Source organism: Passer montanus, unplaced genomic scaffold (genome assembly GCF_014805655.1).
Source record: "Passer montanus isolate IOZ18808 unplaced genomic scaffold, ASM1480565v1 scaffold72, whole genome shotgun sequence".
Lineage (NCBI taxonomy): Eukaryota > Metazoa > Chordata > Aves > Passeriformes > Passeridae > Passer > Passer montanus.
This window is the reverse complement of record NW_024372370.1, coordinates 2316099-2329449: the sequence shown is the minus strand read 5'-3', so window position 1 is coordinate 2329449 and position 13351 is coordinate 2316099. Positions and strand designations below refer to the sequence as shown.

Below are 13351 nucleotides of genomic sequence, written 5' to 3'. Positions count from 1 at the left end.
GTGTGACTGATGTGGTGAGATGCTGTGCAAGCAGTCAGTGCTGGTGGTGCTGAAGAGGGTCCAGTGGGTCAGCTTTTAGGAAATAAGGAGCTGACTGTTCCATGAACAACCCCATTGATTATTAGCTGCTGGTGACTTTGGTAGGCTTGGGCTCAGCCTCCAAGTAGCCAGCTAGTAGATAAGACATTTGCACTGTGTATTCTAGCCAGTCTTTATTGTAGCCTTCAGATCAGAGAAGCAGTGTCTATTTAGAAAAAGCAGTCTGTAATGATGTACTTAATATTTTTCTTGGCAGTAAGTAGATAACTTTATATTTCATACTCACAAAGGTACAAAACTGCCAAAGTCCATTAGATTAAATCAAATGTAGACACATGGAAATGGATCCAGGTAGTGCCAGAGAATGAGAGAATAACACATAAAGCAAGAATTCGTATAGAGATAATTGCTGAATACCATGCCATTGCTGGCAGCAGCACAATTTCATCTGGCTTTGACACTTCTGAGCTTTTGTGTAGAGGCTCATCATGAACCATTTGGGAGGGGATGCTGCATGCTGGCTTCATGGGTGCAGGGTGGCTTTCCCTTGCTTCCTGCAAGGTGGGGCTGCTGCCTGGGACTCCCAGGGGTTGTGGTTTTCAGTCAGGGGCACTTGGATATGCACCACTTGGAGCAGAGCTTTAGTGGCTGGAAGGTTTTATTTACAACCTGTCAGAGGAAATCTCAGTGGGGAGAGCTGCTGGATGGGTCTGTCATGGGGGAAGGGAAAATTAAGGAACAGCAGAGTGGAGATGATTTGACAGACAGAGGCTTCCTGAAGACAGAAATTGTACTTTCAGTTCAGACATTTCTTGGGCATGATTTGACTATGGCAGTGTTTATATGACAGTGTTTTTGCAAAACAGTGATGGTAATTAAAGTTACTACTGACACAACTCAACTTCTACCGCAGTGTAACCTTTGGGTTCAAAACAAAAAGGTTAAAAATCTTGTTGAGTACTGGTTTTCCTTGCCTAAATAGGCATGTGAGTGTTAACACACTAGGAAGACACACAATAGGAAATTATTAAAGACAGCCTATGAAACTGGGTGATGTTCAAATGAACATGGAGTAATCCCTTGTTTATCAATGGAGTCTCTTTGTTGAAAGGTAAAACTGGAAAGGGAAGGGGACAGTGCTTCTCCCCACACACTCCTAGGGATTTTCTTTTGAAAGCATGGTTTTGTTGGAACAGATCTGTAACATTTAGGTTCTTATAGTCATAATTTTTCCTCCTGTGTTTTTAAAAACCACAAGTTTGGTTTCACGCAGATTGTGGTATCCTTACATGTCTCACACATGGATTTAGATACAGGAATATTTTTTTATCAGGAGCAGTGTTGCTCCCAAGTGCTGCACTCACCAAAGTGCAGCTGGCTGGGTGGGAGGCAGCACTTTGCATTTCTAATACCAAAAGTGAAATACTGAATGGAAATTCCTGCCAGTATGTAACACTTATGAGTCAAAGCCAGATGCTGGATGGAGTTTTTGGCCCCACTGTCCCTTGCACAAGCAGAAAACTCTTCAAAGGAAGAACCCGCCCCGGGTCCTGTTCTGGGGTTCAGCCGTTGTATCTGAACAGAATTAACCTTCTGCCCTAAGATCACGTATTCTCATGAGACTCTGATGCCTCCTTTTCCCCCAAACCATTTCCACCCTTCTCTGATGTGTTCAAAAACGCTAGCAATTTTCTTTAAAAGTCTAATCCTTCTGTTAAGTGCCTGCCCTCTCTGTTGTTAGGAGGGAAAGGCAGGCTGGGTGAAGGGTGTACTGTACCTGGGAATTACGTGTCTGTCAGGAAAATTCCTCACAAGCTTCTGAGCAAAGGAGCATGGGGGTCAGGATTTTAAAAGAAATGAGCTATTCAGTTTCAGTGCTTATAAGTGATTATGCAGTTTTATTGCATGACTGAAGTGTGTGGCATTTTTGTTGCTGACAGGGAAGGCCGCTCTAATGCTCACATTAAAGGAGATTACCAAAGAATCGGAGATGTAATGCTGAAGAACATTCAGAGTATGAAGGTAGGAATGATCCTATAACTACTAAGCTTTGACACAGATTAACTTCAGCATGTTTTCATTTTCATATGATGTTGCCTCTTGCACTAGTTTTTGCCAATTTTAATCAAGGGTTATGATATGAAAGTTTCCTTTGATGACGTAGCAAGCATTTGGTGGATTTCCCTGGGATTTCAGAATTGCAAGCTGATTTTAAATTGTCCAGCCCCTTTCCTCCACTCTCTTAAGAACAGAAGCAGCCAACAAAAAGTTCAGGAGTATTTCATTTCCAGTTCTTTTTTTCTTCAAATAAGAAGGCAAAGCATTGGAATTTGTGTGGCTGAAGAGACTGTTCAAATGTTGAGTGTGCCTATTTTTTTATGCAAATATTCATGTTAAGATATTTCAGGTTTAGTGAACATAGGCTGGATATTGATTTGACTTGGAAAAGTTATATTTGTGCAGTACAGTGCCAAGTTAGGTGAAAGGTTTTTGAATCATGAGAATAATTATCTCTGATGCCTTTAAAAGTAGAAGTAAAAATACACGTATGAACCGTAAATCTAGGTGTAATGTTCGGCAGACTTTGCAACTGTTCTTAGTCTGGCCAGACCAGTATTCTCAATGCTCTGTGTTACAGAGAAAATAGCATGGAATGCAGGCACAGGAGCCTGTGAAAACTCTACATGTTTGTACAGTGTGGATGTAAGCTCACCTTACTGTAATGTATCTGCACATCCAGTCGGTGTGGGGCAGAACATGGCATTTCTCCTTCAGCACGCGGCTCTCCGACTGATGTTGAAACTCTCCGATAAATCTTTCCTTGGGGATGGCCACTTGGGCATTCTGCAGTTAGTAAATGGAGCAGCCTTGAGTCCTTGGCTGGAGGAGAGGGCAGTTTAATCATTACAGCTCTCCCGAGATGTTGGCTAGCACTCGCTTTGTCTTTCAAAAGGACAGAGAGAGGCGCGGGGAAGCGAAGTGACGCGCAAGCCATTACACGGCAGATCAGAGAAAGGGAACACAGAAAGCTCCATTTCTCTTCCCCAACACAGACAGCCTTGTCACCAATAAGGCAGCCTTACTCTCTCTGCAGTGTTCTTAGCCAGGAGCTGCTTTTTCCCCTCAAGATGTAACTCACATGCATTGGAAGAAGTATAGAGGGGACTTCTCTACCTCCATCTCTGCTCTCAAGAAGGATGCAACTCTTCACAAATACCAGAGAGCTTTGGACAGACTTTGTCTGTGCTCTTGGTATCTTGCAGTATTAAACTGTGTGTCCTTTGCTGTCTGCAGGTCCTTCTGGGTCACTAGTCTAAAGGCAGTGTACAGTCCTCCTGTAACTTAGACCTGGCAGCGTGCTTTTAGCTTTCCCATTTTCGGTCCTTCTGGGTCACTAGTCTAAAGGCAGTGTACAGTCCTCCTGTAACTTAGACCTGGCAGCATGCTTTCACCTTTCCCATTAAAGGGTTTTACTTCATTTGCTTTGAGATCCACCACCACTGATCATCTGATCTGTGGAATAAAGAGACAAAAGCTAGTTTAACTTAAAAGAACTGCACAAGAAACAGAAATAAAGTTAGTAAAAACTGTCCTTATGATGAGACCTGTTAAAAGATCTGCAAACTGACATTATGTGTTTAATTAACATAGGAAAGAAGTTAAGAAAAGTAATTAGTGGGCAGCCTATGTAGCAGCCCAGAGGGTCTGCTGTGTCTTTTCCTGACTTACAGACTTGTAAAATGAATATGCAGTGTGTGGAGGAAGCAGCTTGGCTCTAGGGAAGGTATGTTTCTGGTAAACATGTCACAAATCACAGGAGAAAGAGAGTTGACTGGAAGTGTGTCAAAAAGCACAAACTTCAGATTAAGACAGAATTTCTTCTCAAGTCCATTCAATTTATGCATTCACTTTCTTTTTGCTGCTGTTTAATATTCTGCCCTTTACTGGAAAACTTTAGTTGGCTGCTCAGAGAAGCTCTGTACATCCTGAAGAACCATTTTACCTTTTTCAAAACACATTTTTAATTCCCTGTGTAAATTGTTTAAAAAAATACTGCCGAATGGTTTTAAGGGGGTGTTGTGAATACTTGTGATAGTGAGACCTAAATGGAATTACATATTTAATGCAAACCTCATTTATTGCTGGTGTGCAGCTCCCCTGCTGCCAGTGGGATTATTTAGAGACTGCACTAAGGAGAAGAGGATGTAGTCTAAGGATGAAGAGCTTGTAACATACCCATTTCTGTCAGGCACTGCCTCTGGTTTTGTGTTTGCTGAGTTTCCCAAGAGGTGCAATTTCTTATTAATAAGAGGAAAGCAGAAGCCAGAAGTCCATTTGCCTGCATCTCTCTTCCCCAAAACCACCTAAGGGAAACTGAGGCATCTAAATCCCTTCATCCTTTTAGAAAATCCCATTCACATTTTTTGGCTGTCTCCATTGCAGCTACTTGCATGAGCTGTGTTCCTGTCATCGCCTTGCCTTTGGATTTCTCACTGATAAGAGAGTTGGTTTTGTTGAATTATGTACTTTAGTTTTCCCGGGAATGCAGAGGTGGTGGAGGTGTCTACTTCAAATGAGTAATGCCTTTTCTCCTTGGCAAGTGAATATCAGAACCATTGTGTTGTACAGTGATTTTGTTTGCAAAATCCCCACTGCTGTGCTAGTTGGATGTGTTATTGGATTAGGTATGGGCTGAGTCACGTCTCTCAGTGATTGTTAAGAGCCTCCTCTTTTCTTTCATGCATAAAAGCAACTGACAATTCACCTGCGAAAGCACAATGAGATTTTAATGGAGCTGGAGAATGGGATCAAGAACTCCCGCAAGCTGGAGACCTTCTGCAGAGATTTTGAACTACAGAAAGTCTGCTACTTGCCTCTCAATACCTTCCTCCTCAGACCTTTACACAGGCTTATGCACTACAAGCAGATAATGGAGAGGCTTTGCAAGCACTACCCTCCAAGCCACATGGACTTCAGGGATTCAAGAGGTGAGTAAGAGAAAAGACGTCAGTTCCTGGAGCTGGGGAATGACATCCAAATCCGTTAGAGGTGTATGGCTGGAGGAAAGAAAAATCTCTTTTTTTTTAAGCCTACATAAAAAGAGGACTGAGTTGCAAAATCCACCACTCAGAACACCATAAACAGCAGGATTAAGGTTGCACTTCTGTACACATTATGCCACAGTCTGGGCAGGTACTTGGAATAGAATTCTGCTGGGGGTTATTAAACACACAGAAATGACAGCAGGTTCAGGAAGTCTCTTGAACTGAAAACAGTTGGAAGGTTGGAGAGAGCATAGGGAACATACCATATGTGCTTGTGTTGTTCCTAGCTTTCCCTAGAGATCCTCTAATAACACAAAATACTAGCCCAGGTGAACCCTTGGTCTGACGCAGTAGGGATGCTGTTATTATGTCTTTCAGTGTTATTTGTCTTCCCTTTCAAGAATACAGTTTGCTCTGTTATCATTTCCGTGATTTGTTTCAGGAGCTCAAAGCAGCCAGCATGGGTTGGTTTTGTATTTGGGGTTGGTTTTGTTTTTTTCAAACATGAAGAAATTGCCCTCCTGTAGCCTGAACTCGCTGCCTGCCATTTCTTTCTGATGGTTTGTTCTCCTTCCTCCTTCCCCCACACCTGTTGTAAGCTGTGTGTTTAAGGATAACTCTGTTATCATTGGTGCAGATCCTTGGAAGAACTTGGGCAGGAGCAGTGCTCAGCACAGCTGTTCCCAGTAACATGTGGGCTGAGCTCCCTCAAATGCCATGGGATAAGACCCACAGCAGCAGGCAGTGCCCGGAATGCAGAGCTAACCTGACCTGTGGCAGTAAGAAATGCCAGAGACCTGTGACACTGGGGAGCTGTGTGACATGGGTGCTGGCCCAAATATCACTGCTCCCTGAGTGATCTCAAAAAAGGCACTGAGTAGTGCCTGCATGACTGTCAGCCAGGGCTAGGCATGAGGATGATGTGTCCATTCTCCTCTCCCCAGAGAGTGTAGCAGGCTGATTCCTGCTTCACTTTTGAAATGGATATGAACATAGGTTTCACAGGTGAAAATAAGAGAACATGGGGACAGTGTGACTTAGAGACCCCATCACTCTGGGATCAGTTTCTTACTAAGGTGTTTGCAGATTCTTTTTAAAGGTCAGAGTCTAAAGGAAGCAAAAAAAATTAATTTAATCCCAGAAGAGAGCCTCAGTATCCCACTAGCAGGTGGGTGTACTGTGTACTGAGCAATGATGTAAGAAGGAAGATGGAACCAGTGTTACTGTTCATGGGACGGTGATTTTTTAACACAAATGGCTGCAGCTGCTCTTCTGGCACTGTCAGCCAATGTCTTTGGCCCATTCAGAGACTGCCCACCCAGCCAGGTGTGTCAAGGTTGCTGCTCCCACACCTGAGGGCACAGGGAGCTGGTGGTATCTCTGCAGAGAATGAAGTAGAGCCGTGATGTGACTCAGTGATGTGCAGCCCTTTGGTTGTTCTTGTTGATGGGACTGAGAACAAACCCCAAGGGGTTTGCCGTCTGAAATGATACAATAAGTGACACTGCCATTTCCTGCTCTTTTCAAATATGGACCTGACCCAGTGTGCTGCAAGCAGGAGGGAAAAATCTATTTTTTTAAGCCTAAAGAACATCCCTGGATTGGATGATACAATAAGTGACACTGCCATTTCCTGCTCTTTTCAAATACAGACCTGACCCAGTGTGCTGCAAGCAGGAGGGAAAAATGTATTTTTTTTAAGCATAAAGAACATCCCTCGATTGATCAGAGTTGTAGGAATTTAAGTCCTTTATGAGAATCCATTTCTTGGTGCTTTGGATTGACCATACCCTTCTTATAAAGTTACTGTGGCTAAAACAGGGCAAATTTTTTGGAGACACATTGTCTCTTCATCACAACACTCCACCGCATCCACTGCATAAGATGATGTCCAGAGTTTGTGTGGTTTTTAGTCTGCCTGAGTAGCTTTATGCTGTAGAGGAGAAGAGTAGCACAAGAGGGTTCATGAGCTGGGCACTGCTGAAAAAGCCATATTTCTTTTTGAACGTTCTTGTAAATTTTTAATAAGCACTTTATGGATTTGTCCATCTAGCTGCTTTGGCTGAGATTTCTGAAATGGTGGCTCAGCTCCATGGCAATATGATAAAGATGGAGAACTTCCAGAAGCTGCATGAGCTGAAGAAAGACTTGATAGGCATAGACAATCTGGTGATCCCCGGAAGGGTAAGTAACAGAGTTGTGATTAAGATTTGATACAATTTCAAATCATAAGGTATGTTTTCAAAACCTCTTAATTAGGGGCACATGTAAAATTGCCTTTCCTCATCTGAACCTTTTTCTGTCACCAAAACCTCTCACACAGCTGCTTGCTCACTGCCCCAAGAGCAGGACCAGGTAGAGAACTGGAAGGGTAAAAGCAATCAAGAGAACTTGATTGGGTTCAGATAAAGACAGTTTAAGAAGGAAAGCAGAAGCCTAATTAGGGGCACATGTAAAATTGCCTTTCCTCATCTGAACCTTTTTCTGTCACCAAAACCTCTCACACAGCTGCTTGCTCACTGCCCCAAGAGCAGGACCAGGTAGAGAACTGGAAGGGTAAAAGCAATCAAGAGAACTCATGGGTTCAGATAAAGACAGTTTAAGAGGGAAAGCAGAAGCCATGCACACAAACAAAGCAAAACAAGGAATTAATTCACTGCTCCCCATGGGCAGGCAGGTGTTCAGCCGTCCCAGGAGAGCAGGGCCCCATCACAGGCTTGGGAAGATAAACACCATCACCCCAAATGTTCCCTCTTCCTTAATGGTGGCTTGGGAAGACAAACACCATCACCTCAAATGTTCCCCCTTCCTTCTTCTTCCCCCCACTTTATGAACTGAGCATGATGTCACATGGTCTGGAATATTCCTTTGGTCAGTTTGAGTCACCTGTCCTGGCTGTGACTCCTCCCAAGTTCACATGCACCTCAATTCCCTCACCAGTGTGGCTGTAGGACAGGCAGAAAAGGCTTTGGCTCTGTGTGTGCCCTGCTCAGCAATAACAAAAACATCTCTTTATTATCAACCATGTGTTCAGCTACTTGTGCCCAGCACAAATCCAAAATACAGCCCCATACCAGCCGTGGTGAAGAAATTAATTCTAACCCAGCCAAAACCAGCACACCATAGAAAACAGCACCTTTAAAGCAGGAAAAGGCAATCCTCTTTATTACCTTGTATTGACTTTTAAAGTTCTGTCTTTTGTATAGATTTGGACAGTTTTAGGCAATTCCAAACACCTTTTACAACAGAGGCAGTAAAAATGTAGCATTTATCACAGCATTCAGAGCTTGAGCAGTTGCACATTTCTTCGTGCTGCCCTTATTTTCTTTTCCCAGCCCTTGGTGCTAGAGCTTGACAGATGAAAGGCAAGTAAGGCATTTGTGCTGGAAGAACTTCAGCCCTTTCACCATGCCTTACTTTGAAACTCATGGCCCTGGGGAGGAGCAGTCTCTTCAGTCTACATGTAACATTGGGCAACAATTTTTGAGACAGTGTTGCCTTAAGTAAACACTTTTAGTTGTGACAGAAGAATACCAACATCTCTTTCTTACTTATCATGCCTTTTTAAAATCAAAGGCTCATTTCAGAACAAATGAGCCACAGTGTAATATTTGTAGCCTTTTTTATTTTCTTAGGCACATGTATCTGTGTGTGCAAACTTGAGTTGTCTCTTGCTGAAGTAGTTTCCTCCCCTCTCCCTTGACTTTTGTGTGTAATACACAAAACCAGAACTTGCAGCCAAGTTTGAAGTTGATGTGCCATTGGGAAGGCAGTGCTGAGCACAGGTATTTCTGCATTTGTGGCTGTTCCTCACTCCCTCCCTTTACCTCTTGCCTGTCTCCAAGCAGCTGCCACAGCTCATGTTTCTAGTGATCCACAGACTGTTCACATCCTTGGCAAGTCCCTCAGGACATTTCACAGCCTCTGCATCTCCCTATCTCATGAAATTAAATGCTGTCATCGGGTGTTTCTGCTACCCTAGTCTATTTAAAGTCTGAGCAGTCTTCCTGTCCTAGGAAGTTCAAAGAAAAGGCAGATGGGGGGCAGAAGTTGTTTCCCTGCCAAGACAAGAAGCATTGGCCACCATGCTCTGGCACATGCCCAGGGTGTTGCTGCTTCCAGCCCGTGGCTGTTCTGGCTCTGACTCAAGTCCCTGCCCTGGTGCAGGCAGGGCTGGGAGGCAAATGCCACTGTAACCTCTTCAGGTTGTCCAGAGCAGGATGTCTGCTGCTGCTGAGCTGGTTCCTGTACTGGATATGAAACCCCCCATGGATGGCTGTCCTTGCAGGTGGCAGTGACCTGCAGCTCTGGATCCTTGTGGCCATGCTGCTGCTGAGCCTGCCAGGGACTGTTGGGTGGTACCACATGGTTCTGACTATGATTAATACTCCTTGGAGGCCAGCAACAGCTTCCAGTGGCCTCTCTGGTGCCACGAGCCTACTGTGGCCTAGGGATAAGCACCTCTAGCCACTTTTCCACCCTTCAGCCCCTAGGCAGGGCAGGTGGGGGGACTGGACACACCAAAGCAAGCCTAAGGCATTCACACAGTTTCTCTGAACAGGTTGATCTGAGCCAATTTATTCCTAAGATGCAGGTGGTTAAGTGCTTTATATAGGTTTTTACATTCACAGTTATGAGTACAATGACCTTAGAAAGACTGTAATAAATAAATATAAACCTCTTCACTGAAGCTGGAGGGAGTGACTGAAAAATTATATTTTCATGGGTTTCAGAGAAATATAAGGGTGAGTTACTGCACAGTTCACAGTAAGCCTAAGAAATCCAGCATTTTGAAAGTTTCAGATGTGCTACTTTTCCTCCATTCCCATCCCAAAACATTCTTAAACACTAGGGCCTGGATTGATGAGCTGTATTTTATGACATGGATGGTGCTGGGATAGCTCACCCTGCCAGACAAATGTCTTTCTTTGTCTGCTGCTAATGGTGATGTTGAGTCGTGTAGCTGGTTTTACACTGCAGTCAATGAGAGCAGTGTATATCATATGCACCACAGAAGATTACCAGTGGCTAAACAAGAACACATATATCATTAGTTTTTATGTCATTTGTACTGTGAAAAATACTCATTAAAAACTGAGGAAAGAGGGAGCTGTCTGAAGGAGTTATTGTCAGGTAAAAACAATTTTGCTTAGCTGAATTTTCTTAATATGAATGAAAGGAGTTTATCCTAAGGACAGTTACAAACAGGAATTATCCTATTAATTAGATTTCTTACATATTTAATAAAATTACAAGTCCTGGTAACTGACAGTCAAGTCATTTGTATGACCAAGTAGTCATATTTCTGTTTACATAGTAAAAAAAATTGTAATTTCTGCAGGAGATAAATTTTGATTTTGTATTTGTTTCCCACAGGAGTTTATTAGGCTGGGCAGTCTTAGTAAGTTGTCTGGAAAAGGTTTACAGCAACGGATGTTTTTTCTGGTAAGCAAGAAGACAATTTTTCTTTGTACAATGAAATGTAACTCTAGGCATCTACTAGACATAACTGTTAGACTTGAATTTTGAATTACAGTAAGTATTTTTAAACAACCTTATTTAAATTATTTAAATAAACAGCCTTATTTAAATTATTTAAATTAGCATAGTACCTCACCTGTGCAGCTGGTTGTTAAGCACCTACATTTCTGTTCAAATCCAATATTCTCTTCATAACTGCTTCTTACAAAGAGAAAACTATTTTTCATATGACAGTGTGAATATAATGATAAAATAATACCTCCTTGCACCTTGTCTTAAATAAAAGCAGCATCATTACAAAATGAAAAGTGGCACCAGGGATAGTGATCATATTCAGAAAAGAAGATAAAGAGTGACTCCTGGTGATATGAACAATAATTCACAAAATGCTCTCAGAACACATTACAGAACCAAATTTTTCCATAAATCATCCAGTTCCAACACGAGTGCCCAGCACGTTGATGGACCTACCTGTACTTGGAGATGCGTTTTGTAAGTTTTGCACTAGGGGAGTTTGTCTGCTCCCACCACTTTGACATTATGGTGATCCCACTAGGTCTCAGATCCATGAGAGTCCACTGGATAGTTCCTCCTCTCTTTTCTTCCCAGCCAGCTGATTTGCTCCCAAGCTCCTCGTGTGACTGCTGTTGTGCCCTTGGTGCTGAGGCCTTGGGACGCCCAGCAGAGTGCACAGATTTTTTAGTACACAAAACCCTGTCAGTGTAGTGTCAGTGTGGCAGAAGAATGCTTCTTTGGCTTCTTGTGTGCAAAAGGTGAAAGCAGTGGCTGTGTAGAAAAGCTTGTCAGTGTGCTAGATTTTGCAAGGTGTTTGACATTTAATCTTTTAAATGAGCCAAAGATATAACCTGATAAATCTACCTGAGCAGGATTATCCTCTGCCTCTAAAGGCGCTGAAGAGGAAGCCTAAATGAATATGGTGTGTATTTTCTTGCATACCAACAGATACTAGATGATGCCTTGGTGTTATACCTGTATAAAACATTAAAAAGTCTGAGAACTAGACTCTCAAGCCAGTTGCTTTCACTGTCAAAGAAGTCTTTTATCTGTCTTAAGCACCAGAATCTATTTGGAGGTAAAATCCCAGGTCGGTACTGTGGGATTCCAAATACACATGTAGTCATTGGCATAATTAAATCCCCCTCTAGTGGCTGATCCACAAAGTTTCATTAATTACTGCTGCTGCATTGTAGAGGTCTGTGGCAAGAGCTCTGTTTCACACCAGAGAGTGCGATTTTCTTGATGCAGCCATTTGGTTTGAGAAAAAGATCCTTTGACCCAGGTGGCCAAGTGAAAACATTCTGTTCATTTTATGGCAACAAAATGCAGGCAGTCATTTGACATGCTTTGGACAACTGTTGTTACCTGCAGGAAGCTCTACAAATTGAGATTTTCAGTCTCTTCATCTTTTAATGTATTTTTAATCTAAAACCATGTACCTTAAAAGAGGTCTCCCAGCTTCCTTTTGAATATGGGGAGTAAAAGACAGCCACTCTGTTTATAAGGGCTGAGTTGGACACACCTCTTGGGCAGGTTCACCTATCTTTTCTCTCAAAGCAGGAGAAAATATTGGTGAAGCACACACCCTGCATAGCTTCAAAGTGCAGCAGAGTGTGAAATGTACTGCTCTGTTTCACTGCTCCTGTGGCTTGGTCGTTCTGACCCAGAGATCACAAAGGGAACATTAGAAAGCATCAGAAAACATCCAGTGGAAAATTATGGAAACATACCTAAAACTAACTGGAAAGGAGGGCAGGGAAGAAAACAGGTGCTAACACTAGGTAGTGGAATATTGTGGAAGCCAATATTTTGGGTTCATGAATTAGGACTGCCATATAAATACTCAGCTTTCCTGTATTCACTGTTCTCTTTTTTTTTTTTTCACATACATACATGGCAGCCAACACCATTCTAATGATGCTTGTCCTTGCTTTTTAGTTTAATGATATCCTGTTATACACAAGTAGAGGCCTGACAGCATCCAATCAGTTTAAAGTCCATGGGCATCTTCCACTGTATGGTATGATAGTAAGTATTGTGGCAACTTAAGGGATTCATGCTTAAGTGGCCATTTGTGATCCCATTTAATTGCTTGATGAATTTCTGCTGGGCTGAAAACAGCAGCAAAGTGGGGGTGTTCTCTAAATCTGTCTTGGGTTCAGCATCTGTTCCTGCAGCCTTCTGCACAGAGGTGATCACATAGCAAAAGTGAGGGGTTAGAGGCATTTCTGAGGGCTGCTTCCTCACAATGCAGGCTTCTCTGGAGATGGGTTCTTTGTTTTTTTCAATTCAATAATTAATTTGACGATGATTCTTACAAGTAATTCATTACCAATTCATTATAGACACACACAAGACAAATAAACAGTAGCAACAATCTAATTTCTATTAAAAATGCATTACCTAATGTTTCCAACTCTATATCTTAAAGGCAAAGTAGTGGGAATCTGGCAATGAAATGTTATTTGGAGCTCTTGTTGCAATTATTCTGGAAAACAGCCATTTCAAGCCAATAGCACCTATTTACCTCTTCTTGTATTGTTTCCAAAAATATTTTTGCTGATTTCAAAACACTTTCATTCCCTCCATTATTTTCAATGGAACTTCTCACTGTTTGGTATCAATTCCATGCTGTTCTCCTGAGAATTGAACTAAATTGTCACTACCACAGTAACTGATTTTCTCTAAACACTTGCAAATTTTAATGGAATCTACTCACTTGTTGATGGCCATTTGGCCTGGACTTGCTCTCAGCAGAGCTGTGCTAT

The 13351-nt window shown here is 42.4% G+C and overlaps 1 protein-coding gene across 5 annotated transcripts in view; it reads left to right on the top strand.

Moving 5' to 3' along the window:
- Positions 1-13351, top strand: part of FARP1 (FERM, ARH/RhoGEF and pleckstrin domain protein 1) — a 201286-nt gene that overhangs the window by 180686 nt on the left and 7249 nt on the right. For all 5 annotated transcript variants that reach the window (XM_039730416.1, XM_039730415.1, XM_039730412.1 and 2 more), the window contains exons 17-21: positions 1980-2061; positions 4790-5027; positions 7138-7268; positions 10461-10529; positions 12522-12611. In XM_039730416.1, coding sequence (XP_039586350.1) covers positions 1980-2061; positions 4790-5027; positions 7138-7268; positions 10461-10529; positions 12522-12611 — 610 coding nt within the window. The remainder of the gene's footprint in view (positions 1-1979; positions 2062-4789; positions 5028-7137; positions 7269-10460; positions 10530-12521; positions 12612-13351) is intronic.